Raw genomic sequence first — 23,670 nt, forward strand, 5'->3', positions numbered from 1 at the left:
GCTGCAGGTGACCTTAGCCAAGTTGCTTAGCGCTGCTGAGCCTCAATTTTCTCATCTATACAATGGGAGTGATAATACCTCCCTCATGGCCAGTTGTGAGAATTGGATAAAATACTGTGGATAAAGCAGGTGGCTTGCCATCTGGTGCTTAATGAGCACTCAATAAATGGTAGGTACAAATAGTGTTTATTATTAAACTGAAAAAGAAAAAAAATAACACAGTAGAATATAGTCAAAATCAGAGCTTGACATAAAGTCAGCTCTCCCACAGTTACCTTTGTGGTTCAGTACATTGTTAGGAACTGACCTGGGCATATGTCTGTCATATATGAAGTCAGTTATGTCTTCCAAGTCCTCCTTACCACCCCCCGCCCCGCAAAAAAGCAAGGTTAGAAAGCTAACTGAATTGACTAAATTTCACAAAACATTATAGAAAAGAATTTAAACTTATATGAAAGCACTCTGTGATATACCACAATTATGAAGAAAATACGAGGAATTTATCCTTTCTGTCTTTCATCACACTAAAGTGAGCTAAAGTTTTGTCTCAACCATAGGAAACGTTTTGCCCTGGTCTGTGTCACCTTCATCGTGGTTCACTGTTGTTAGTCAGTTTGACACAGTGGAGTGTCAGACTGGGAACTCAGGCTGAGACCTTGGCTTCCAGCCCTCTCGTGCTCTCATTAGGCCGAAGGAGCACGTCACACGCCAGTCTGTGCCTCTCTTAAAAATAACAGCACTGGCATCTGTGGGGCGTGCACCACGTGCTGGGTGCTGCACTCCTCACTTCACAGGTACTATTGCATTACACTCCTGCAACGACCCTGTACAAATCCATCATCCCCAGTTTTTCCAGATGAGGAAACCGGGGCTTAGACAGACCAGGTTCTCAAGGTCAGAAATGACCATTCTGGGCCTTGAGCCCATGTCAGTTGATTCTAGAAACCCTGTTGCTAACCATGCACTATTCTGCCTCCTGCTGCTGCTTTTCAAGAACGTAGGATGGCAGCAAAACTAGCCTGCCGCTAACAGGACAGTTCGTAGCCTCTCCGAGTCGGTGTCCCTGTGTACCTGATGGGCTGCTACCTTTGCGGTTACAGGTGTAGCTACTCCTCCCTCCACCTTCTCCTCATCTCTTCCCTTCACCTCCAAGTCAACATCTATTCTATTGCCTTTCATAACTAGTTCCTCAGTAAATGTTTTTTCCCTCTTTCACTCTAGCTGTAAAAAGGATGTGGTGAGAGTTCTAGCTCACAAAATTGTGAACCAAAATATTTATTCACAATTATTAGGGAAAGTCTACTGATAGCATTGTTACTACCCTTAGTAAATTTCTCCTATTTGTATGTTAATAAAACCTACGTTAAGCCCCTCCATGTGATACTGGTTTTCCATCGTTTGTAGTATATCGGTGACTTCAACAATTCATAAGTCAGGCTGAGGGTTCCATGTGATGACCTCTGACCTCTGGGTCCTAAAGACCTGAGTCTGTGATGTGTGTAGTCCCTTACATTAAATAAGTCAGAGAACCTAGAAGGAAAGAAGTGAATTCCGCCGTAACTGACAACCAGCTTCTCCAAGAAAATGCATCTGATAAATTTCCTGCTGCTGCTCAGCTCATTTGCCTAAAACAGCTGTTCAGCTTTTCTTAAGGACTCAGGACTAAGTTAGATGTTAGCTGAATACCCCAGACAAAAACCCCTAGTACAGTAGGGACGCTGTGTTGCCTTTGCTGCCAATCGGTGAAGAGAAGGATGGCGATGGTCAGTGCGGCATGGTGTCTCCCTGCTAAACGGTAGCTAGAGGAAGGGGGAGAAAAAGATCTGTGAAAGGGGAAAAGTAGCAACTGGTTGGAAAAGTCTTAACACCAAACTACATTCTAAGGCAGTTTAGAAATTGTCAGATAGATTTTATTGATAGAACTCTTTCAGAAACCTTGGAGAATAAGACTCATGTCAAATTTCAAAAAACTAGCTAATTTCATCTGCATTTTTCAAAGAGGAAGAAATAGTGATTTCTGTGTATTCTAGTGATACCAGGCTTCCCTGAGTGCCAAAACACCACATTATTTTACGCCTCCCGGTCTCCACACATGCTGTTCCTTGTCTAGAGCTGATACCCCTTACAGACTGGGTAATCCAATTCCTAGCTTTCAAAACCCAGTCCAAATGCAATTCCCTCAGCTTTTCACAGATAAAATCAATTCTTATTCTGCTATCTCTGTATCTTGTTTGTTCTTCTGTTTTTACGTTTATTGCATTATGATATAGTGTATTTGTTCGCCCTATGCTTGTTCGTCTCCCCTACTAGATGGAGCTCCTTGTAGGAGAGGCCTCTGTCCTGGTCTTAACTGCAACCCAGAACCGGCCACAGAGCCAGGAACATAGTAACACTCAGTCAATATTTGTTGAGTGGATGAATGTATGGCCAAGAGAGTTAACTAAGGAATGAATGAACGAACGAATGAAAGGGTGGGTGAAAGGATAGTTGAGTAGTGGGGTTGACCTGTGGGTAATTAAATTAAAATGTGATAACAAGAACATAAAAGTATATAGGTTACACTTCCCAAACTAGTAACGCCTAGCGTTAATGATTGTTTACTTTTTTTGTCATAGAATGATGCAATTCTTAAGAAAGTTCTTGCGGGTTGATCATCCCAATTTTTTTAATCTTCACTAAGCACTACTATGAAGTCGACCTAGATGTAAAATGAAAGAGTGTCAGAGAAACTATAACTTACTTGTAAGCACCGTATCCAGATTAGTATTTATAAGAATTTATTTCTCATCTCTACTCATTTTCAAAAATTGGAACACCTTGGTTAAAAGAATTAGTCCTTTTTATAGAAATAGTATGCCACTTATCATAATTTCCAGCAAATTAGATATATTTTAATTTTACATCGAAATTTTGAGGAAAAGGTATGTTTCATCGTTTAAGTATATTGCTTTTGAGCCATGGGTTATGGTAGAAATCAGTTTAAGTCTAAAAAATTGGGAGAATAAAGCCAAACCTTATTCCTAATACTGTGTAGCCATGGCTTATTTTTGTGTGTTAAGAAAATGACTTTAAGCTGTGAAATCCTGTTCTTTGCTTTTACTTTACGTGGACATGCTCCAACGCTAGGGAGCTGAAGCATCTTCATTCCCAAAGTCCAAAAAGCTTTGAAATTCAATTTTTTCCATAGGTTTCTAGCAAAATTTGCTGGAAAAACCAAAACAATTTGTACTATAAATATAAGGACATTGATCGTGTTTATTTTTCTACAATGTAATATTCCTGTATTTTATAGCAGGAATATTAATTTTTGGAATATGGGCCTCTAAGATGCCACTTGGGAGTATTACATCTACACATTGTGTGTAACATATTACTTTTTCTAAAACAAAACAAAACAAAATGTGAATTCAGAATCCCAAAGATTTAAAGTAAGGGGTTGTGGACAATGGGCTCATTAGAGACAGGGCAGTTATTACTGGATACCTTTCACGTGTGTGTGAAGCAATGCATCTTATGGTAAGGCAGTATGAATAATGAGTCTCATAATTTTTTGTATCTAACTGTAGACATTAGCCAGCATATCATCATCAGCCGTTACTAAATAGAATTTTAGCCCAGGATCTTCAGGTCAGTCCTTATTAATTTGTCTATCACCACTGTGTGGCCCACAGCCTTAGCTTTAAAAAAAGACAGTAGGGAAGTATGGATGTCAGTCAGATCATTTGGTCATGGGGGTGGTGATGGTGTTCTCTCCCAGCTTTTTTCTGTATTGTTTACCTTAATGAAAAGCAATTTTAACATTGCCCCAGAACTAATAGAAAAGAAACTATATTTTTCAGTTTTCACCTGGGTTTTATATCAGGATTACATAAATTTCTTTGAGGCTGGGGCGGAGGCGCGGGGTGGCGGGGGAGGTGATTAGGATAGGAGAACATATCAAATGTTTTCCCCCAGCCTACTCTCATCCCTGTGATAAGGGTTCCATCCAACATTTGTAAAGAAACGTGACAGAACGATGAAATACCTCCTCCAGAGCAGAGATTACTTAGGCTTCTTATATTCATCGTTCATCTCCCCACCACCACTGCCTACTACAGGACAGCTGTCGTATGCTATGCACTAAAACATTTCATGAATGAATGAAAACAGCCTGGCAACCCAATAAAACAACAAATGCAAATTGACCACTCTTCAAAGGTAACTGAAAATACCTTAAGACAACATGTTCCAGGACAGTAAATGAGTTTTTACATTTTTTTTTTTTTAGTATTTCTAAATGAAATTTTATTTTAAAACGTGGTATATTTCCACCTCACCTCACCAAATATCTAAGTTGCAGCGTTTTAACAGGCTTGGAAATAACGTAAGTGGTAATTGTGTGATTGCATTAAATAAATCGAAAATTTACATAGCTTGGTATGTACATGAAAGACCCTACAAACTGAGTAAAACTACTGAACGAGAGTTGTGAATAAGATGTGGTTTTAGTTAGAAGGCATCCTAGAGTCTTTTTTTCTCCTCACACTGTGTTAAACTGTTCAACAAAAACTAAACTTTTAACATGTCTATTAATGTTAACATGTTACCAGTATATTGTATAATGTGGCTTGATAGTGATATCAGTACCCATAAACATTGATGGTACAGAAACTGCATAACTTTGAAATGATGAGTAGTTCTCCAAAAGTGGGATAGGACTAGAGAGATACAAATCATCATCAGTTATTATTTGTTACGCACCCTCCCATGAACGGCATTTATATTCTGAGGAGGGAGTTTTTGTTCTATCAAGAGGTCCAGCGTAGCCAAGGCAAAAAGCAAAACACACACGAAAAAAACCTAGTAGTTTTCCTAAGGAAGTGGAGTGAGGGGCATTATAAGTTAAAACTCATGTTCAGCAATAGACTTCTTGTTGAGGTAATGCTGAATATAAACCAAGGCATCAGAAATGAGCCTCACAGAGTATCTTTTGTTTCGTGATGATCTCTGTTCTAGTTGGGGTTTTTTAAATAATAAATTCCGTGGGATCTGGGGGATGGTAAGGGTGGGAAGAACTAGTGCTTCTAAGTGTTGAGTGGTTCCTGAGTACCAGTAACTGTGGTTGAAGCTATACAACTCCCTGAATCCTCCTGTCAGCCTGAGGTTAGGAATTGTCCTGTTCTCCATGAGATGTCCAAGAAAGGTTGCCTAAGGTGACCCAGCTAATAAGTAACAGACTCAGAATTAAACCAAAGTAAGACTGCAAAGCCCAGGCTCTTTCCACAGTAGTGTGCTTCTTTCCCCAGAAAGAGACTTTTCTGCTTTTTTTTTTAACACTAGACATTAGCTTGCTGAGTGATAAACTAGCCTTATACGAACCGTTACAAAACAAAATTACATTATCTCATATATTTAGGTTGCCATAATATGAAAGGGGCAATTCTCACATCTGCCTTCTTATCGCTTCCATAATTGTAATATTAAAGTATCATGTTGTAGTATTAAAGTATCATGCATTCAGGAAGGCCAGCCCGAAACCTGGAAAACGTATTTTGGGAAGAAGAAGCTCTATCATGATACATTGCCGTCCTCTAGTCTTCTGTAGTCATTTCAGTTTTAAACACCAGAGACTTGCCAAGCACCCCATCCACGATGCTCTGCTAACAACATCAGACCACCTGCTGCTAAAGCTGCCGACTTCCTCCAAGCGGTTACATATTTTAGTGTCCCTGTGAGTCCCCGGGTCTGTAACGGTAGATCATTTTAAGAGCAGAGTAAGAAAAGTCACTCTGTAAAAATGGCTCCTTCTCATTCCCCATATCTGTTTATTTCACTAGCAAAAACAAGTTTTACAAATTTTTGCAAAACCACTGGAGTTTTAAGATTAATTAGCTTTCTTGCCTTAATTCCCAGTGACAGTAAAATATGTCTAATAAATAGCAGTTAACACCCCTAGACTTTTAAAAATGTGTGTAAGACTACTACAAATGTCAACATTTCTAAATATTTTATTTCAGCAAAAGCCTAAATGTTTGTGTAATTACAATGAGTTCATTTTGCAGATGATCCTTTTTTTTGCATATGATAAACATTGTTCCCTTTCGGGGTCTAAAAAAATTGGCAAAATACAGAACTAACATAACTTACAGCAGTTTAACTAAAGCTTTAAAGTGGGGAAGCTAAAAGATGGAAGTTTGTCCACTGCGTCAATTCCAGTGATTAAAACAAAATTGCATAAACATTTGCTGCAACACATGTGGATTATTTATTAGCTCTTCATGCTTGTTATGTGTTTGATATCAAAGCAAAGTTTTATAAATCAGCCAATGGAGAAACGGCATGATTGGGAGGATTGATGATGTTTAAAAGTGCACTTTGGAATTATTACTCAAATTCATCTATCCGACAAGTATTTGACTCCCTACTGGGTGAAACACTGTTCTGTGTGCAAGGGAGAAAAACAGATGCATTATTTCTTACATTCTGCTTTTAGAAGTTACATAATTACATGGGTTTGTTTCTGCAGAGAAGATTCTTCTAAACGTTTATTGAAAAATGTGTTTTTTCTTGTCACTTTACCTAGTAAATTATTTTCTGAAAACAGCTTTTTTATTTTAAAATGAAATTAAGGAACACATTTCATACCATATTAGAGTGGTAATGGAATTTTTCTAATTAAAAAGTCTGTGAAATTTCTTCTTTGCATAATTTTTCAGATTTCTCTGTATAACTAAAAAAAATTATTTTACACCAGAATATGTGCAAAGTAGGAAAAAGGTATAGTAATGGTTGATTTTTTTAATTCTAAAATGCCACGCTTGCTATATGTAGTAAGTCTAAATTCCAAGATTTTAGAAGCCACTAACACAACTGGTAGAGTTTGTATTTTTTATTAATTATATTGTGCAGGTTCTGTGTCTGTATTTGACTTAAATATAACTGGGGGTGGGGAAATCTTTTGACTGGACTACTGGGGACAAAACTCTCCTTAGCTGTCAGCAGGGGAAAAAATGGCCTCAAAAGTATCCAGTACTTGAAACCTCATTTGCTGTCTGAGAAAATGGGGTTGAAATAATCACTAGACTCCGGATTTCTCAAGCAATCTTTTGTGTCAGTCTGACTGTCTCTGGTGGTCCTGTGGGCTCTCTGGGTTCTCCACCGAGTTGATAATTCATTTCACACGTTTGCACCTGTTCTGCAGCCTCACGGAGAGGGCGCAACTGCTCAAGAATGTCTTTAAGAAGAACCACGTGAACTTGTACCCATCAGAATCATTGCAACAAAACCTGCTCCGTAAGTATTTGAGTTCTATTTTTTAAACACATCCTCTGCCATTACCTCATAGGATCTGAGAGCAGTATTTTAACTTTAGAGATATTTAACCATTTACAGTTAACACCTAAAACAAGTTTTGCACATTTGCAACATGTTATGTAAATAACAAATGTTTAAAGAATCCTTTGACCACAGCCATCTCACTTTCAGCAAAAGAGATAGAGCATTTGAAAATCTTGCTGCTTTCACTTCAAGAAAAATATTCCGGCATGCCCCTTGTTTCCTTAAGTCTTAAAAAGAACCAGTGAAATAAATCTTAACTCTTAAAAGCTCACTCTGTATTGTTATCTTTCCTACTTGAATAACTTTGCAAGAGCCTTTTCAGCTTTCATACACAATGACATGTATGTGAAACATCGCACAATTGAAACATGTATTTTCCCCTTCAAAAATATTTATGAATATTTAGAGTTGTAAGAAATTATTAGGTATCACACCCTCTTAACATTTCAAGGATCTAAAAAAGAATATAATATATAAAGCCCTGTGGTAAATGTATGTGTGTTAGTAATATATCATTTGTTTCATGTTATTTCCACATGTAATTTATTTTCATTTATATATACTAATGTTTAATGCTTTTGCTCTTTATACTTCAAGAGGCCTTTTCTAAAGATGTGATTCCCCTGGAGGTCATTTCTTATCCCCAAGCCCCCTTGGACCAGGCTGGGGCATGAGTGAGTTTATTTGTAGATGCTGAGAGCCCAGAATAATGTCTTCTGAGGGAAGGAGAGCATGCTTCCACTATTCGAAGTTGTGTGTGTTTATCTCCTCCTCTCCCTTGCTTTTATTCTTCCTTCCCTCTCATCCGCCTGATCTATATGGAATACACGCACCCACTTGACTGTACTCCCCACCCCTCTGCTAGTCAGGAAACAGACATCAGAGGGGCTGGACTTGAGATGCTGAAGGGAGAATTGAGGGGGGCCGAGAGCATCTGTTCGTCTAGGGAACACAGCTCCTAGAATCTAAGCTACCATCATCTCACTCTTCATTTTGCAGTTGAGTCTATACCTTTTACAGACATTAAAAACTAGTGTCTTCATGCTTTTAAAGGTGGGAGGGATGCATTAGTTCCCCAAGTTAGGAAATGAGCGCTCAACACTCAGAATAACAGAGATTTCCAACGACTTCAAGATGACCATTTCTATTTTACCTTTAACTTACAGACGGGTATGCTTTCTCTCAAGATGAAAATGGAATCGTCTCACAGTCTGAAGTGATTAGAGCGTATGATACCACAAAGCAGAGACCCGATGAGTGGTGACGGGGGGAGGGATGAGAGGCCAGCTCTGACGCATCTCGAAGGGGAGCTCCCAGGTCTTCACCAGAATCTGCTGACCAATTCCAGCCTGGTCCAAGGAGGGGAAATGGATCTGAACTCATCTCATTGACTGACATTCAGATTCATGTATATTATAGACATAAGCACTGTGCAACTACACTGTAACACCATCTCTTTCAGATTTTCTAAAGTATTTACTAAGTCTTTGTAAACAGAAATGGAGAATGACCTTGTATCTTGCCAGAGTGTTTTCTTAAACTGAGAATAGGTCAGCATTCTTATGCTGTTACTCTGGGGCTGCCACTATCAGTGTCTTGGATATACCACAAAGCGACCGACCTTTACAAATCTCTAAAATGGTAGTAAGTTAAAGGGACTCCTTGATATCCATTTTAGATTTCAGAATATGCTGAGAAAAACCAGCCTTCTTAAGGAAGCGACTCACTGAGCAAAATTTCTAAACAAGACATTAATAATAATGTGTTTGTGTCAAAAATTGTCACTATAAATGTTTGCCAAAGAAGTTTAATAAATGTCTTTGTCATTCAGTGGTCATTTGCCCAGAAATTTAAGAGAAGGTTTACCTCTAGTTCTGCTGTAAGATCTGCATGCCTGACTTTACAAATCTAAGAGTGATTTGCAAAAACGAGTATTTCAAGGCATTTGCTACTAAAATCTGTGATGTTGCACCTTTAGCCTTACAAATGCTTCTTTCTCGTTCATCTTGTCTATTTGTTCAAGTTGCAGTGCACACGTGGTATGTGACTGTCTTTATGATACTGATTTTTAAAACTGTATTTCTGTCTCCATCCTTTCTAATGAGGTTTCATTGTCATTTAGATTTTTCTAACAACCTGGCTTCTGCTGTAGACTGATGTCATTTTGTCTTCGAGTTTTCTCTTTTAAGAAAAATGCGCTTACATATTTATGTGAGATTCCCAATGCTTCTGTCCAGGTGTTTGGAATACCATGTTGGATAAATGCATGGGCCTTTGTAATGTCCGTAGACTCAGCTTGTGTCCTGTGTTTTGGTTTTCCCTATTACTGCCCACTCGAGATGCCTGCTGTCCTCAATGGCACGCCCAGTGTTATGGTGACTGCCCCGTACATAAGACTGAGAATGACTTCACAGTTCACTAGTCAAGCAGCTCCCAAAATTAGTCACACACTGCTAATTGGGACAAATAAGTAGTACCTTTTACCCATTTTAAACACATCTATTGTACTCAAGCCTATAACTTTACAAAGAAAAGTAGATTTTTTTTAATATGCTTTAAAATGTGTGTTCAGCTTAATTATTTTCAGCATTTCCAAGACATCTGAAAAGGCCTATTTTGCCACCAACAATCAATGGTGAAGGGGCTGTTTAAAAACCACAACCAGTTTTCTACACTATTTTTAACATAATGCTTTCATGTGGAAATAAAAAGAATTCTAGCTTTCAGATACACCTCAGAGATTGAAGCAAACTTTTTGCCTTGTATTCAAAAGCCTGTTTGCCTTTAAGTGGACTTACCAGCAAAATTGGTACAACTTCCTCTTAAAAAAAAATAAGTCGACTACAAGTGAGAAGACAGGAGATTTTCAAATCACTCCTTGAGTTTAATAATTCCCATCTTTTTCGTCCTTTTTCTCAATCTAGATTTAAAATTCAGCTATATATTATTTCCTTCTCTGTATTTTTAGCTATTTAGTTACCTGTATGCCTCCCACATTTTCTACACAAAAGAGAGGTTATAACATACATAATTTGAACTTAAAGGGGACAAGGAGTTGACATACTTCACTCCCCAGACCCTTCCCATTTGGGGATCAGATTAAGAAAATCATAAATTTAAACATCTAACAAGACCACAGGCATAAGGGTCTAAGATCATGTTCAAAATTCAGATTTCACAGTCTTTGTCTACTGAATGACTATTCAGAGCAGCTTTTCTGGGCCTCCATGATGAGAGTTGAGGTCAAACCACAAAAAATGAAAAACAAAAATCAAGTACAACGAATAAGGATTTTTTAAAAAGAAGCAGAATGAGGTACATCCCCCTGGAGGAACACTTCATAGCAGTTCCAGAAAAGGGCTGCTTCCATTTCCCCTCACCTCATAGGTGACATCCTTCCCCAAAACTTTAATATCAAAATGTGATGAGTGTCATAGAACTGAATTTTATGACTTAAACGAAACGCTTTATTTTTATCCTGAAACATGGGTCGTTTCTGTGGAGCCCTTCAACATGAGTGCAAGACTCATGGTTAATCATGTGGAAGATCGTGATCTGAAACATGACTAATTTATGCCTTTTGGTCCCATGGATCTATTTTTGAATTATCAACATTAAGTCAGTCTCTTAGCTTCTTGGGTGGGAGTTGGGAGGAGGCAGCACGGAGTGACCACCTTGGTACAACTTAAAAGATAACATTGCAATTGCAGTGACTTTGTAGTGTGAATTAGAGAAAAGCCCTCTGATTCTTTAACCTTGGGTGGGGGAAGTAACAGAGTTTTACCAGGATTAAAATAAACAGTTAAGGTGACTTTTAACATGTATTTTCTGAAATAAGGGACACTCTTCGATTGAAAAGTCCCTTGTTGGAACTCCGGCAAATGCTAACACCGTTGCTTTACAGTGTTTACAATTCGGAAAATACTACTTACTGCAGAAAATCCTCATTCATTTCCCCCTGAAAAGCTAGAGGTTGCTTCTTTAGTGTTAACTAGTACACAGTGATATTGAGCATGAACTTTCTAAATGTTTTACATACTCATATAAAAATATATTGGTATCTCCCACCCAGAAAGATGCTATATGGTAGAAATTATTAGCAGGAAAATGGTGTCTCTCAGGAATGTAGTAAATTTTAAATGACATATGTGCTGCCTACCCTCCCACACGCCACTCTGTCTGACGTGAGCCTGCTTCAGCAACGTGGCAAAGTTAATTGAAAGCTTTTTCTAATGAAGTCAGGTGAACGTGTATTCTATTCAGTCTTAGCCATTTCCATGAATTGTATGGTCATTGAATGGACTCAGCGATTCCTCTTAATTTCCAGGGGAAAAAATGAATTCAAGAAATCAACACTTATTCTGGTCATAACATTTTATATTTTAGTTTTGCAATTCTGCATTCTAAATATCCAGTATGAAAGTCACGTGATAGTTCTGCATTTTGTGCACGGTACAGCACTTGTAATCTGTCATTTAAATATTCTTTCAGGAAACGAATGCCATTCTGAAAGTGCTAGATTGCATATTCACAATTTTTTATTTCTAAAAATGTCATCGTTATTACAAAGCTAAATAATCATTGGTGTTTATTTTTGTGCAGTTTGCCCTTTGATGTTTCCTGGTTCTAAAACTTATATTACCAAATAAGTCTATAATTATATACAAAATTCATTGAGAAAATTCCCACCCTATTCACATCATATGAACCAGACCTATGGAATTCTTTTTTGTAAATTATTTAATGTAACACCATGCAGTTCGGTGCCTAATAAATGCTTTTTAATGATCAGCATTTCTATAATGCCTCTTAAAGAGACCATAGTCTGATTTTGCTCACGTTAAAATAATTGAAGTCACTTGTGAAACTGTTTTACTTTGCTGCATTTTAATTAGCCTTCAACAGCTATTAAAATGGAATGTAAGTTAAATTTTGAAGGAAAGGAAATAAATGTTTTCCATTTTTCGTCTTGATTTATTTTCTATATGAGAGCAGCTGTGTTTTTGATAGGTTTATGGTTTGCATGAATTAATATGTAAAGTGGCCTAGGCCAGTGCATGGCTATTGCTGTAAATCTTGATGTTTATTTCTGCCTTATAAAAGTCTCTTATGGCCTACCTGGAATTTCATATTCAGTGGACAAATTAATTGGTCCTCCACACAACTTTTTTTTAATAAGTAAATTATTTTACAAACAAATTTGAACTAATTTAATTGAGACTTTTGTTTAGCTTGCCTCTAAGAACTTTTCTTAATAAAGCTCACAAAACTTCTCAGCAAATAAATCTCCCTTAAGTAGGAAAAAAAAAAAGCTAGATTTCATACTTGCTTACTTTGAATTAACAGCAACTTTCCATAGGTAAATCTGCTCTTGCAAAGATGTGAGCAGAATATTTAAAAGTATATATTTTTATGTTTCATGGTTCTAGACTAGAAGCCATAAATGCAGTAAATACTGTTTGTTGTTTGTCTTACTACTTCAAGCTTCATTTTTCACATTTTCAAGTTTATTAGGTTAAAAAAAGCAGCCTTGGAAGGCAGCTACTATGGAAAATTGCAGTTTGCATTAAAGATAAAATAGTATTTTCAACTCCATGAAAAACCATTCCTGCTGAAACTGCTGTAGAAATTGTGAAGCTGCATGAGTGGAGAGTATTGAATCTGTGATTATAGTAGTTTTCTCAGGTGTGTTTATCTCGATGTTCAATGCACTGTTTTATAAATAGTTATTAAAGTCGAGTAATATTCAATTCTATGCAGTGTTATGTGTCATTGGCCTTTTGTGAATGTGCATGTTTTAAACGGCAAATTTTAAACATTTTGTTCTCTGATTGTTGTTAAAAATGAAATAAACTTTACCATTACATAAAGAAAATTGTTCAAGATTTAATTGCTAGTTTTAGAAACTATATTGCTTTATAAAACCCTCAAATCTGCTCTAACTATAGTCTGAGAAGGTGTATCTGTTTAATAACAATATTAACGTTTTGTTTACAACCCCAGTGATATACAGAATATCCCTGCATTGTAATCCCATTCAACCCAACATAAAGTGGGGTATATTAGCTCTAGTTTTGTATGAGCTGGTAGTGTTGATAATTAAGTATCAAAAAAACAATTTTTAAAATAAAATTTTATTTTAATTTTGATTCTTCAGTCAGAAAAGCCTCCCAGGATTGTCCTCATTACAGATTTAAATCGGCCTCTAAGTCAACAGCTAATTCACGGCTCCTTCCTTTCACATAGCATGAATGTCTTCAGTTTTCTAAACCCACCGAAATTTTTTAAGTATATGAGAAAGTGGCCGCATTTAGCTAATAAAATTTGAAGGAAGTAAAACCAGAAGATACTAAAATTGCCACGTGAGACAAAAATACAGGAAACATTGGAAACGTGGACAAGAGCTTAATCAAAAATAACCATTGTTTGGTAAAAGGAACTGAAATGCAATTTGGAAAACTGCTAGAACAGGATTAGTTCACAGGCAAGCGCTGGGCAAGCAATGTGAGCAGCCTCTGGTTTCATAAGAGCGAGGGGCAGTGTGTGCTTTGCTGTCTGGGGCCCGACTTCCTTTCCCACCGCCTTTCCAAGGGCAACGATTGAGTGTGGGTCCCCCCCCCCATGCAAAACCACAGCAAAACAGTGTTCAGAAAAGTTACCTGTGAATTATGTCAAATATTTTCACATTCAACTCCATCCCCCTTAAAATAAGCACTGTCATCTAATACCACCATAAGGAAACAGCAAACTTGAAATACATTCCCATAAATTCAATGCGTCATCCCCATTTAAAGTTTGTTTTTATGTGCTTATGGCATCTCAGACCTAAACCTTCCATTTCAGTAATACAGAGCCACTCATTTTAGTGAAGAAAGATCTTCCGAACCTGGATCATTTCACTAAAAAGCTAATAAAAATTGTTGGCAAATGAAATCTTTTTTACTGTTCAGTCTTTATTTCAAGTACAAACTATATAACCAGCAATTCAAATAAAAAATTCTCTGTCCGAATAATTTCATTAATAACTGTTTAATTGCAATTTTGAAAGTGTTATACATAAAAATATGGGACAGTTTGTTCCCTTAACAGTTAAGTAAGTAAATCCTTATTTTTCCTGAACATATCCTAAATAAGCTTTTTAGGTTATGCACAGGTAAACTGATCTGGACCCAGTGAAATGTATCATACTCCTAATTGTGATTGTATATATTTTCAGGAAACTTTTTGGTTATCTGGTTTTAGAGAGAAAATTTCCTATAGATTTAAGTCAATCTGGCAAATTCTCCACCATGAGGAATAGCTAAGAATAACATCAATGAAAAAGAAACAGGTGGGAAAATAAGAGGGAACACCTATGCATTTGGACAACTAAAAATACAATGTGTTGGGTTTGGAGTGAATAACCATTTTAAAGCAAATTTATTAAATACATTTTTCTAAAGCAGATGATAAAATAAATCCACAGGCCATGAGTGCAGGGTGGGAGGGTGCTCTGTCGCAGTTAATAAGGAGAAGTTGGCCAGGTATCAAAGGAGCCCATGGATTACCAGGGACTAACTCTATCAAACCGTCGGGCCATTTTCTCTGTCCCCTGCACTCCAATCAGCGTTGGATCTGCCCTCCCACAGAACTCAGTCCTGCATTTATATGCTGGGATATTTCATCTGCTTTCTACTGTGTATCGTGGACTTACTACACAGCTCCCTACCCTCTAGATTGCAAGTGATTTGAGAGTGCTTCTGACTTCTGATTCGTCAAGACAACCCTCAGCAATAGGGTACCATCAACATCTTCATTTCACAAATGAGAAAACTGAGACACAGTGATGTAAAGTCAGTTGCCCAAAGTCACTCAGCTTATGGGAAACAGACCCAGGAAACTAACCCAGACACTCTGACTCCAAAATCCATCTAAATCACCCTCTGCTCTCTCAAGTGTCTCAGGTATAAAGGGAGAAATGTTTGTCCTCTAGTGTTTCTACTTGTGCTCTGTATTAGTCTATGTTCTTATAATGTAGCACCAATCCTATTGATGGTTACAATCCCCTCTATCTGCAGGGTATGTACCATATTACAGTCAATCACTCCTCCCCAGATAGATTTTCTGAAAAGTAGGTTGGATAATTTTTTCCTGAGAAAATTAGGCCTTCTAGGCACATGCCATAAAGTTAATGTAGAGTTTCAAAGCAGACTGCCTGGGTTCAGATCCTGGCTCTGTTATTGTTGACCTTGGGCACAGTGTTCAACCTTTCTGCTTTGCTTTCTTTAGCTGCAAAATAGGTGTGATAATAGTCCCGACTTATGGTTTGTGAAGATTAAGTGATACACGCCATACAGCACACACATGGTTCTTAATAAATGTTACCCATTATTTGCATAACTACTTTTCAAAATATGGAACTTCTGTTTTTCAGAGATCCTACAATGCATGGGACAGTCCACCCAACAAAGATTTGACGTCCAGGGGCATGACTTTGAAATGTCCCTCCATTCCTTTCGGTGGAAAAACCTAATCCCATCGTACTGAAAGAGTGTTTTCCCCACTGCCTTAACATACACTGAATTTTCCAGATATGAAACAACTGTGGCAAATCAAAAGAAGACCAAACTTTGCTTCATTTGGAAAAAACATCACATTAACAGCAGAGCGCCTCTGGGGTGTGAGTTGCCAGTGTAGCAAACCTGTTCCCTTGCTGTTTGAATATGGTTATGCATACAGCTCCAGGACTGACTAGCTGCCGGACCTTGGGCTAGTTACTACACTCCTGCATGCCTCGGTTTCCAAATCTATAAAAATAGGAATTGTAATACCTCCCTGTTGCATTGCTTACAGATAAAATGAGTTAGTACATGTAAATATTTAGAATAGTGTTTGGGTCATAAAAGCCCAGTAAAGATTCACTTTAAAATATCAAAGGAGCAGAATGTTAACAAACATAAATAAAGCCAGCCTAATAACACAGGAGTGAGTTCCAGAACTTCTCACAAATGTTTATCCTTTCACATTCAGCCTTTACTCCCTCCCTCCCTCCTTCCCTCCTTCCTCCCTCCCTCCTTCCCGCTCTCCCTTCCTGCCTTCCCTTTATTCCTGGATTATTGGGGCTATCCTGGGATACCTGGAAGTCAGGCCACTGTTCATTGAAAGCAGGGGACTAGAAGTCAGAGCTCCTCTGCCATCCGAGTGGGCAAAGGCATAGTATCTTCCAACTTGTTTCCTCAACTAGAAAGCAAAGGGCAAGGCCAGATGACTTTCCCTAGGTCAGACTTCCACCGCTAAGTAGCTGTATTTGACAAGAGCTGTTGAGGATGTCATATGATAGTATGAATTCATATAAACCTGGGTTTTCAAAGGACATCCGTAAGGGACAGGAGGCAACAAAACTGAAGGAGATGAGCCAGGTCGGGGAGACCGGGCAGGAGGCTGGCAAAGGGCAACTGTCCTCTCTGAAAAGGACCTCCTGACCCCCTGCCAGAGCAGGACCCTTGGTGCCGCACCTTTTCCTGCCACGAGAAGCCAAAACTCAGATTCTTATGAGAAATGTCCCAAGTTTTAAATCTATGCAAATAACACATCCGAGGGCTGAAGCCCACAGGCTGATACCTCCATAAAAATTCACTTCCTTGGCTGCTTTCAGGAGTCCCGCTGCAAAAAATAGCTTTCTAACGCAATTCAAAATCAGTGTAGGATTTTTTTCATTTCAAATTATGAAGTGTTAGGCAAAGACATTTCCTTTTATTGAATAGCAAAGAGTATCATTAAGACGATAAAATGAAGCACTTTGATCTAAACTTTCAAAGAGATTTCACGAAAACATAAAAGATTTTATTTATTCTAATCCAGCAGGATATATATATGCCCAAATATTTAGTCATCAGACATGGAATTCAGTGGCACTTAAGATACATAATATCAGATGATTATAGCCAAAGCTGGACTTTGAACTCCACACTTATTATTAACATAAAAAATTACAGTGCGACTACTAATTAGTACCGTCAATGTGGTAAATACATTAAATTACAAATCTTTACATTTGTACATAAGTCATTTTACAAATAAATGTTTTAAGAACCAACTGTCCAACTTTCATTTAAACACTAAATGTTGCTGAACAAAAAGTCTGCAATAAATACTCCCTCGGGTGGGTGGGGGAAATGCTTTTACAAAAGATCTCTGTTACAATGAATATCTAAGTAAATATGTAAAATGTTAAACTTCTCATGTGGTTATTGAAATCTTGTATTCTCAAGACGCTCTTATATTTTAAACAAAATTTAGCTATTAATTTAAAAAGTAACTGTTCCCATGATGCTAATATTATTCACAGTTAAGTTGCTCCCCAAATTATAAATAGGTTGTTCACTGTCCCCTCAGTTTACTTAGCAATTAATTTTTAAGTGAACCTTCAATAATTACAATCAGGTATATTTCTTGGTTTATTTATGTATATATTTGTATTATCACTCACTACACAACTTATAATGAAAAAAGAACAACGTAGGCCTTTTCTAAGCAGGATAGCTGAGTTGTCCAATAAAACATCTTCAGCCAATTTGTAACTTTAAAGTCGGACTGCTGCCTATTTTGAATAAAAGTAACATAAATTGAAATGTAATAGTCACCATGTTTTCAAAGACAGAAAGCGATTCTCTAACAGCCATTCTGCGACTGGAGCCAGGAACCTCAAGATTAGAAGGTGCTGTATTTTCCTTGCGCTTTTCTCCATGACATTGCTGGGTTCAAGGGAAATTTCCTCAGAAATCCTGGTGGCCGTGACAGCAGCGTCCGTGGGTCTGCCGTTGCACTACGCGGTGAATCTGTAGCCATGCATGGCCTGTCAACTGGAACTGAAGTCTGGACAGCTCTTCCCAGGCAGTGGTGGTTCCTGCTGGAGTGGGTAAGCAAAGTACTGGGGTGACACCAGGAAACCGGACGGTTGGGTCAGGTGGATTGGGTGGCCTGTGGTATAAGGCGGGGGTGGTGAGGGCACCAGGCAGCCTGGCTCTGCCCTGGCAAAGGAGAACCTTCGGATGGAGCCCCCTGTGGAGCTGGAGCTGGTGGCTGTGCTGGACTGCCTGGAAGGTGCCCTGAGGTTCGTGGAGGTCAGGATCATGGGAAGGGTCTCCGTCTGATAGGTGCGGAGCGAGAAGCGGATTGGCTGCTGCGAGGGCTCCTTGGGTCTCAAGCAGGTGCAGCAATAAACAGCCACTAAAGAGCCCAGAACGATGAAGGCGATGAAGATGGAGCCAACGATCAGGAAGGGAACGTACACAGGCTCTAAAAGGCAAAAACAGGCACAGATGCTGGGACTAGAGTCTCCCAAACTCTGGGCTGCTTGGGGGTGGGAGGTGGGAGGTCCGCATCACCACCCTTGTCAGCCCAGCTTCTCAGAGCCTTTGACTGGCAACCTGAAGTGCAAACTGTGATGATGGAATATTCTTGTTCCTAGCAGGGAGGAAGCAAACTGATACTGTAGATTCTGTTAGCAATTAGCCATCACACTGCACATCTGGAAGTCGGAACAGACTCTATCCTCCCGTTCACGCACTGGAGAGAAGGAAAGGATGAGTTTGGGGGGTTACTATAACACTGGTTTTCAATCTGGGTTTTAGTAGTTTTATCACGGTGGGGCTCTTAAGGGCTCTAAGGCTGAAAATCCTATCCAAGAATCTCCAATCTAAGCAAAGAGAGCTGGGCCTGTGAAATGAAACCCCCGGGAATGTACGAGACTACAGAAAGCACAGGATAAAGAAATCCAGAGTGGGCCCCAATTAACTGTGTCTCCTACTGCATCACAAGTTGTCACCTCTGGATACTTCTTTCCAGAAACAATTTGGGATGCCTCCTCCAGCTGCCATGCTTCTGCCTCCCAATTCCCACCCAAATTCTGGGAAGGTCAGGCCGAACCTTGGATAGATCGTGATGCAGTTCTTGGTGTTAGTGGCCCAGACTTTCCGGGAGAGCACCCGTCAGAGTTAACCCCAGTTTCCTTCTCTATATAAGGCAGACATAAAATTTCCTACCCCGGAGGCACCCCCGGGGCAATCGTCCAGGTGTGTCCCCTGCCTGATAGAGCCACGCTTGGATGCAAATCTCTGGCTTAGAGGTAGATGAAAGCAAGCCTGCACTGACAGGCCCTACTGTGTGCCTGGCTCTTTCGTATTTATTGTCGGATTCACGGAGACCCGGTGAGGTGGGCGTGATACTCTCTGTTTTCCAGATGTGGAAGCACATTGGAGAGTTGTTGACTTTCCCAAAGACACCCAGGCAATGAGCGACAGGTAACTATCCACCCCGAGATATGTGGGCTCCTGGGTGTAAGCTCACCCACTCTGCCCCATTTCCCAGCGCCCTGTGGAAGGCAAGTCTAAAGGGACGAACTACTTACTCAGCACCTTGCTAAGCATTCATGCACTCCTTTAATGCGCAACCTAACTCCTCTGAGAGCTATATGCCCATTTTAGAGTTGAGAAGAGGCCCAGAGAAGTTAAGTAACTTGCCCAAGGTTACAAGCTGGTGAGCGAGAGAGCCACGGGTCCTGAGACTTCCTCAGATCCCACCCAGCCTTGGTGAGAGAGGAGACTGCCTCATCTGCTGCAGAGCTCGCCCGAGGAGGCCGGGATGGAGTCCCTGCTGGAGGCCGGGCACTCACGATTGCTCTGCAGAGAGCAACCGGGCCCCCCAGGGTGAGTGGAGTAAAGCCACGGAAAGAGTTTGTATTTTCCTAACAGGCCAGGCCGGCCTAGAGTTCTCTCCTTTCCACTGAACATCTTTTTCCCAGAAGCCTCTTCCCCAATCCTGCAGATTGGTATTTTGCCCTCCAAAGTTAAATTCCTTGGAAGTCTAATGGGGTTCTAAGGAAGGGCAGGCCCCCCTTTCCTCTGGGTTGTCAGTCTCAGGGGGACGGGGGCTCCAGCGCCATCAATTACCTCTCCAGCCTCTCCCCGTCTTTCCCAGGGACCGTCTTTTGCCGGCCTCAGACCTCCGCTCCGGAGTTCTGGGGTGTCGCGGCCCTTAGCTCCGCCCGCTCCTCCGGTTTCCCGGCCATAAAACCATCGCCTGTAGCTCTAAAGGGTTGCCCTGAAGTTCCGATTCAGGTGGAAAACTTTTTTCTTTTTTTTTTTTTTAAGGTGTAAAATCTCTCTGCTGGGATCGTGATTTATTCCGCTCTGAAGTTAGTGGAAATTTGACCCGCGTTTTCCGATGTGAGAATAGGGGGCGGGGAAACCCCTGCGACCCCGGTTTCTAAATCTCCAGCTGGAGGACCTGGGCATTTCTGAAAAGCGTGACAATAGGGGGTGGGCCGGAGAGGGTAATTCGATGCAGAGAAATGAAAGGAAGTCGGGAGAATAGGGCAGCGGCTTAGAAACGCTACCAAAAGGCCACCAAAAAAAAAGAGTGTCTGAAGTTCCTTACGCCCGTGAGGCTACAGATAAGCGCGCCCCAAGAGTTGCGTTCCCTGCGCCATGGCCACTTCTCAAAGCTCCCGGAGCGCCCAGGGCGCGCGCTGAGGCACCCTCATCGTCCTTTAAAACCCAAGTCCAGCCTTGCGCTGCCCCTACAGCCCTTGTCTGCAATGTCGCGAGCGCCCGAGGCTCCCGCTCTCTTCCCCGGGGTCACCGGATGCAAGCTCCGCGGTCCTCACTGTCCCTTGAAATTTTTCTCTTGGGCTGACCCGCGGAAACCGCTTGTGGCGGGAATCGGGACTGCAAAGGAATAGGGCCCGACCTGAAACGCGACCACCCACTCCTCCCTTGATCCTCCCACCTCTAGCCTCCCCTTTGCTCAGACCCGGGAAAGCCTGGCGCGCCTGTCCGCGCGCACACCGGCCGGCACACACGGCAGCCCGGGCGGCCGGGCGGGGTCTGCCCCCCGTGGGCCCGCACTCACGCGCCGTGATGCCGGGGTGCTCCAGCTCGCCGCGGTCATTGGTGCAGCCGCCCTGCTCCAGCCTGGCGTCGGCCGCGGCGCAGCAGTAGCGCAGCGCGCACGATCCGCAGCAGATGGTGGCGTCCAGCGTGTCGAAATCCTCCGGGCACTGGAAGCCCTCGTGGTAGTTGCCCTGCACGTCCACCCAGCCGTGGCAGTACTCTCCGGACTGCTGGGCGTCCGCCGGACCCCCGCGCAGCCAGCCCAAGAGGAGACAGAGCGCCAGCAGCGCCCCCATCGCCGCGGACGCGCTGGGCGGCAGAGAGGGGCACGCGGCTGGAGAGCGAACGGCTGAGCCGGGGCTCCGGACGCCCCGCGGTTCCGCCTCCCCCCGGGGCGCGGCCTGGGCAGCTGCCCCGGCGGCCAAGGCCACTCCCGCGAGGTTTAGCGGGGGCCAGAGAGAAGGAAGGGGCTGCACGGCGGGCTCCACAGGCCGGGGGTCGGCATGGTGCGCGGGGGCGAGTGGGCAAGGGCCGGCGGAAGGCGCCGGCCGAGGCTGAGGCTGGGGCTGCTGCAGCGGCCCTTTGCCCGGCTCATAACGCTCCCGGCGCGAGGGGCGCGCCCAGCCCTCGGCCACCTACCGCCCCACTCCTCAAAGGAGCCATCGCGCCCGGGTCTGGCAACTCCCGGGCCGCGCAGTACCCCGACTTGCGTCCGTTGCCGGGTCCAGAGCGGAGCCCGAAGGCAGGAGGATGGGAGATGCCCTCGTGCGGAGCCCCGGGACAGGCGGCCCCCCCTGCCCCCCGCCCCTGTCTGTCACGGGAGCTGGAGTCCGCCTGGCCGCGGCCAAGTACAAACGGCCTCCCGGTTGCTGACAGCTCTGCCTCCACGGCGTCCTTTAAAAAGGAAGAGGGAGGGGGAGAGAGCGAGGGTTAAGAAAGAGTCCGCCTCCGGGGCGCGCCGCCGGGGCTAATCACAGCGGGCGCGGCGCGACCGCTGGTCCTGTGCGCCCTCTGGTTCGCGCGCCCCCCTCCGCCTTTCCGGGCCACCCCCGCCCAGCACGCTCCCCCAGGACTCTACCCTAAACCTGGGGCATCAGGCCCTCTCCACGCACACCTTCCAGCTCTCGCACAGCCCAGCAAACTCCGCAGAGGGCCAGGGCCGCCGGGTCTCTGCATCTATCCACGCGCGTTAGCGCGCGGGTGGAGACCAGGGCTTTGCTTTTTAGGGATGTAATCAAAAACGAACTCGGTAACTGGGGTTTGTACAATCTTCTGTTGCACAGATCTGGCCTCGTTCCTGGGACACCTGTTCTGAGGGTTCTGGGCGGATAGCATACTTTCTAGGGCCCGCCCACATCTGCGCTGAGTTTTCCACCTAAGTTTCCACTTTTTCCAGAAGGGACGGCACATTTTCACAAATGTACACACACTCGCACTCTCCCCCGCCCCCCTAACCCGAACGCCACCGGGCGAAGAATCGCCGGTCACCTCCGCCTGCCGAGGGCAGCTCGCAAAACCTCAAAGAGCACGACTTCTCCATTCGCGCCCGCAAAAGAAATAAAAGAACGAAATTAATGATAATTGAGCAGATCTGAACTTCTGTTCGGGCAAAGAAACACATTTATTTAAATGATGTGTCCCCCGTGTGCTATTTTCAGGGGCACTGCTCCTTTGGCGGCGTAAGTGCCTTATGAAACTGGCGTTATGTGAAACCTGGGCTCAACTCAAGAATTTATTTTTACGGCATCCTGAACTTCCTGTCATCGTTTATTCGTACGTGTGAATATGTCCCGCGTATCTCCACCTATTTGTCAAACACGCTGAATGCCCGTGTCACTGATTTAGCTGTTGGCAAGTTGAGTGAAAGAAGACAAAGTTTGCCGCGCACCAGCCATAAAAGTGTGCGGTCAAAAGCGTTCACCAAGCCCGCGGCTTCCCGAGGGTCCGAGTTCGTTCACAGAAGCATATTTCTTTTTTTTTTTTTTAACTCTGAATGAAACGGTTTCTGTTTTAAAATGTATGCTCAAGGATATTCCAAGTAAATAATCACTTCTGATTTCTGATTTTAAATATTGGGATTAGCATTTATTTATGAGAATGCAAAAATAATGCCCAACATTTCAGATGTTAAATAGCACTATGTAAATATTTTATTGCTTCCTTAGATATTTCTTGGGACAATAATATGTTATTAAGTAAAACCAAATTAAGTTCAGACTTTCATCCACAATGAGACAGTTTTTCTTGACTTAAAGAACTTAAGCATATGGGAAATTGTTTTTGCAGAAATTTCTTAGGTACTCTGTTTTTACGTACAAAAAAAAAAATCCTTGCCAGCCCTAAAGGTTGTTGGGTTTTTTTTAACATCTTTATTGGAGTATAATTGCTTTACAATGGTGTGTTAGTTTCTGCTTTATAACAAAGTGAATCAGCTATACATACACATATATCCCCATATCTCCTCCCTCTTGCGTCTCCCTCC

The 23,670-nt window shown here is 42.0% G+C and overlaps 2 protein-coding genes across 9 annotated transcripts in view; one reads left to right on the forward strand and one right to left on the reverse strand.

The window, feature by feature from the left end:
- ATP8A1 (ATPase phospholipid transporting 8A1) overlaps window positions 1-17,172 on the forward strand; it is a 238,991-nt gene extending 221,819 nt beyond the window's left edge. For 5 of the 8 annotated variants that reach the window (XM_027103059.1, XM_027103063.1, XM_027103060.1 and 2 more), the window contains 2 exons: window positions 7,181-7,272; window positions 15,731-17,172. In XM_027103059.1, coding sequence (XP_026958860.1) covers window positions 7,181-7,272; window positions 15,731-15,843 — 205 coding nt within the window. In that variant the 3' untranslated portion in view covers window positions 15,844-17,172. Of the gene's footprint in view, window positions 1-7,180; window positions 7,273-7,914; window positions 13,183-15,730 lie in introns of those variants that run through there. The other 3 variants (XM_027103061.1, XM_027103068.1, XM_027103062.1) reach the window with 2 other exon arrangements.
- A 580-nt stretch (window positions 17,173-17,752) lies between these two features.
- Window positions 17,753-21,861, reverse strand: SHISA3 (shisa family member 3). The gene is made up of 2 exons (XM_027103069.1): window positions 21,208-21,861; window positions 17,753-18,594 (listed from the first exon to the last, which is right to left on the reverse strand). The coding sequence occupies exons 1-2, from the start codon at window positions 21,482-21,484 to the stop codon at window positions 18,155-18,157; spliced, it is 717 nt and encodes a 238-aa protein (XP_026958870.1). The 5' UTR covers window positions 21,485-21,861; the 3' UTR covers window positions 17,753-18,154.
- Window positions 21,862-23,670: the final 1,809 nt, after the last annotated feature.

This window comes from Aethalodelphis obliquidens, unplaced genomic scaffold (genome assembly GCF_003676395.1).
Source record: "Aethalodelphis obliquidens isolate GAN/ISIS:26980383/991018 unplaced genomic scaffold, ASM367639v1 scaffold6, whole genome shotgun sequence".
Classification (NCBI taxonomy): domain Eukaryota; kingdom Metazoa; phylum Chordata; class Mammalia; order Artiodactyla; family Delphinidae; genus Aethalodelphis; species Aethalodelphis obliquidens.

Coding starts and splice junctions, on each gene's coding strand:
- SHISA3 (XM_027103069.1), bottom strand. CDS start 21,484: ATGGGGGCGCTGCTGGCGCTCTGTCTCCTCTTGGGCTGGCTGCGCGGG. Junction 18,595..21,207: donor GCACCCCGGCATCACGGCGC/GTGAGTGCGGGC, acceptor TTTGCCTTTTAG/AGCCTGTGTACGTTCCCTTC.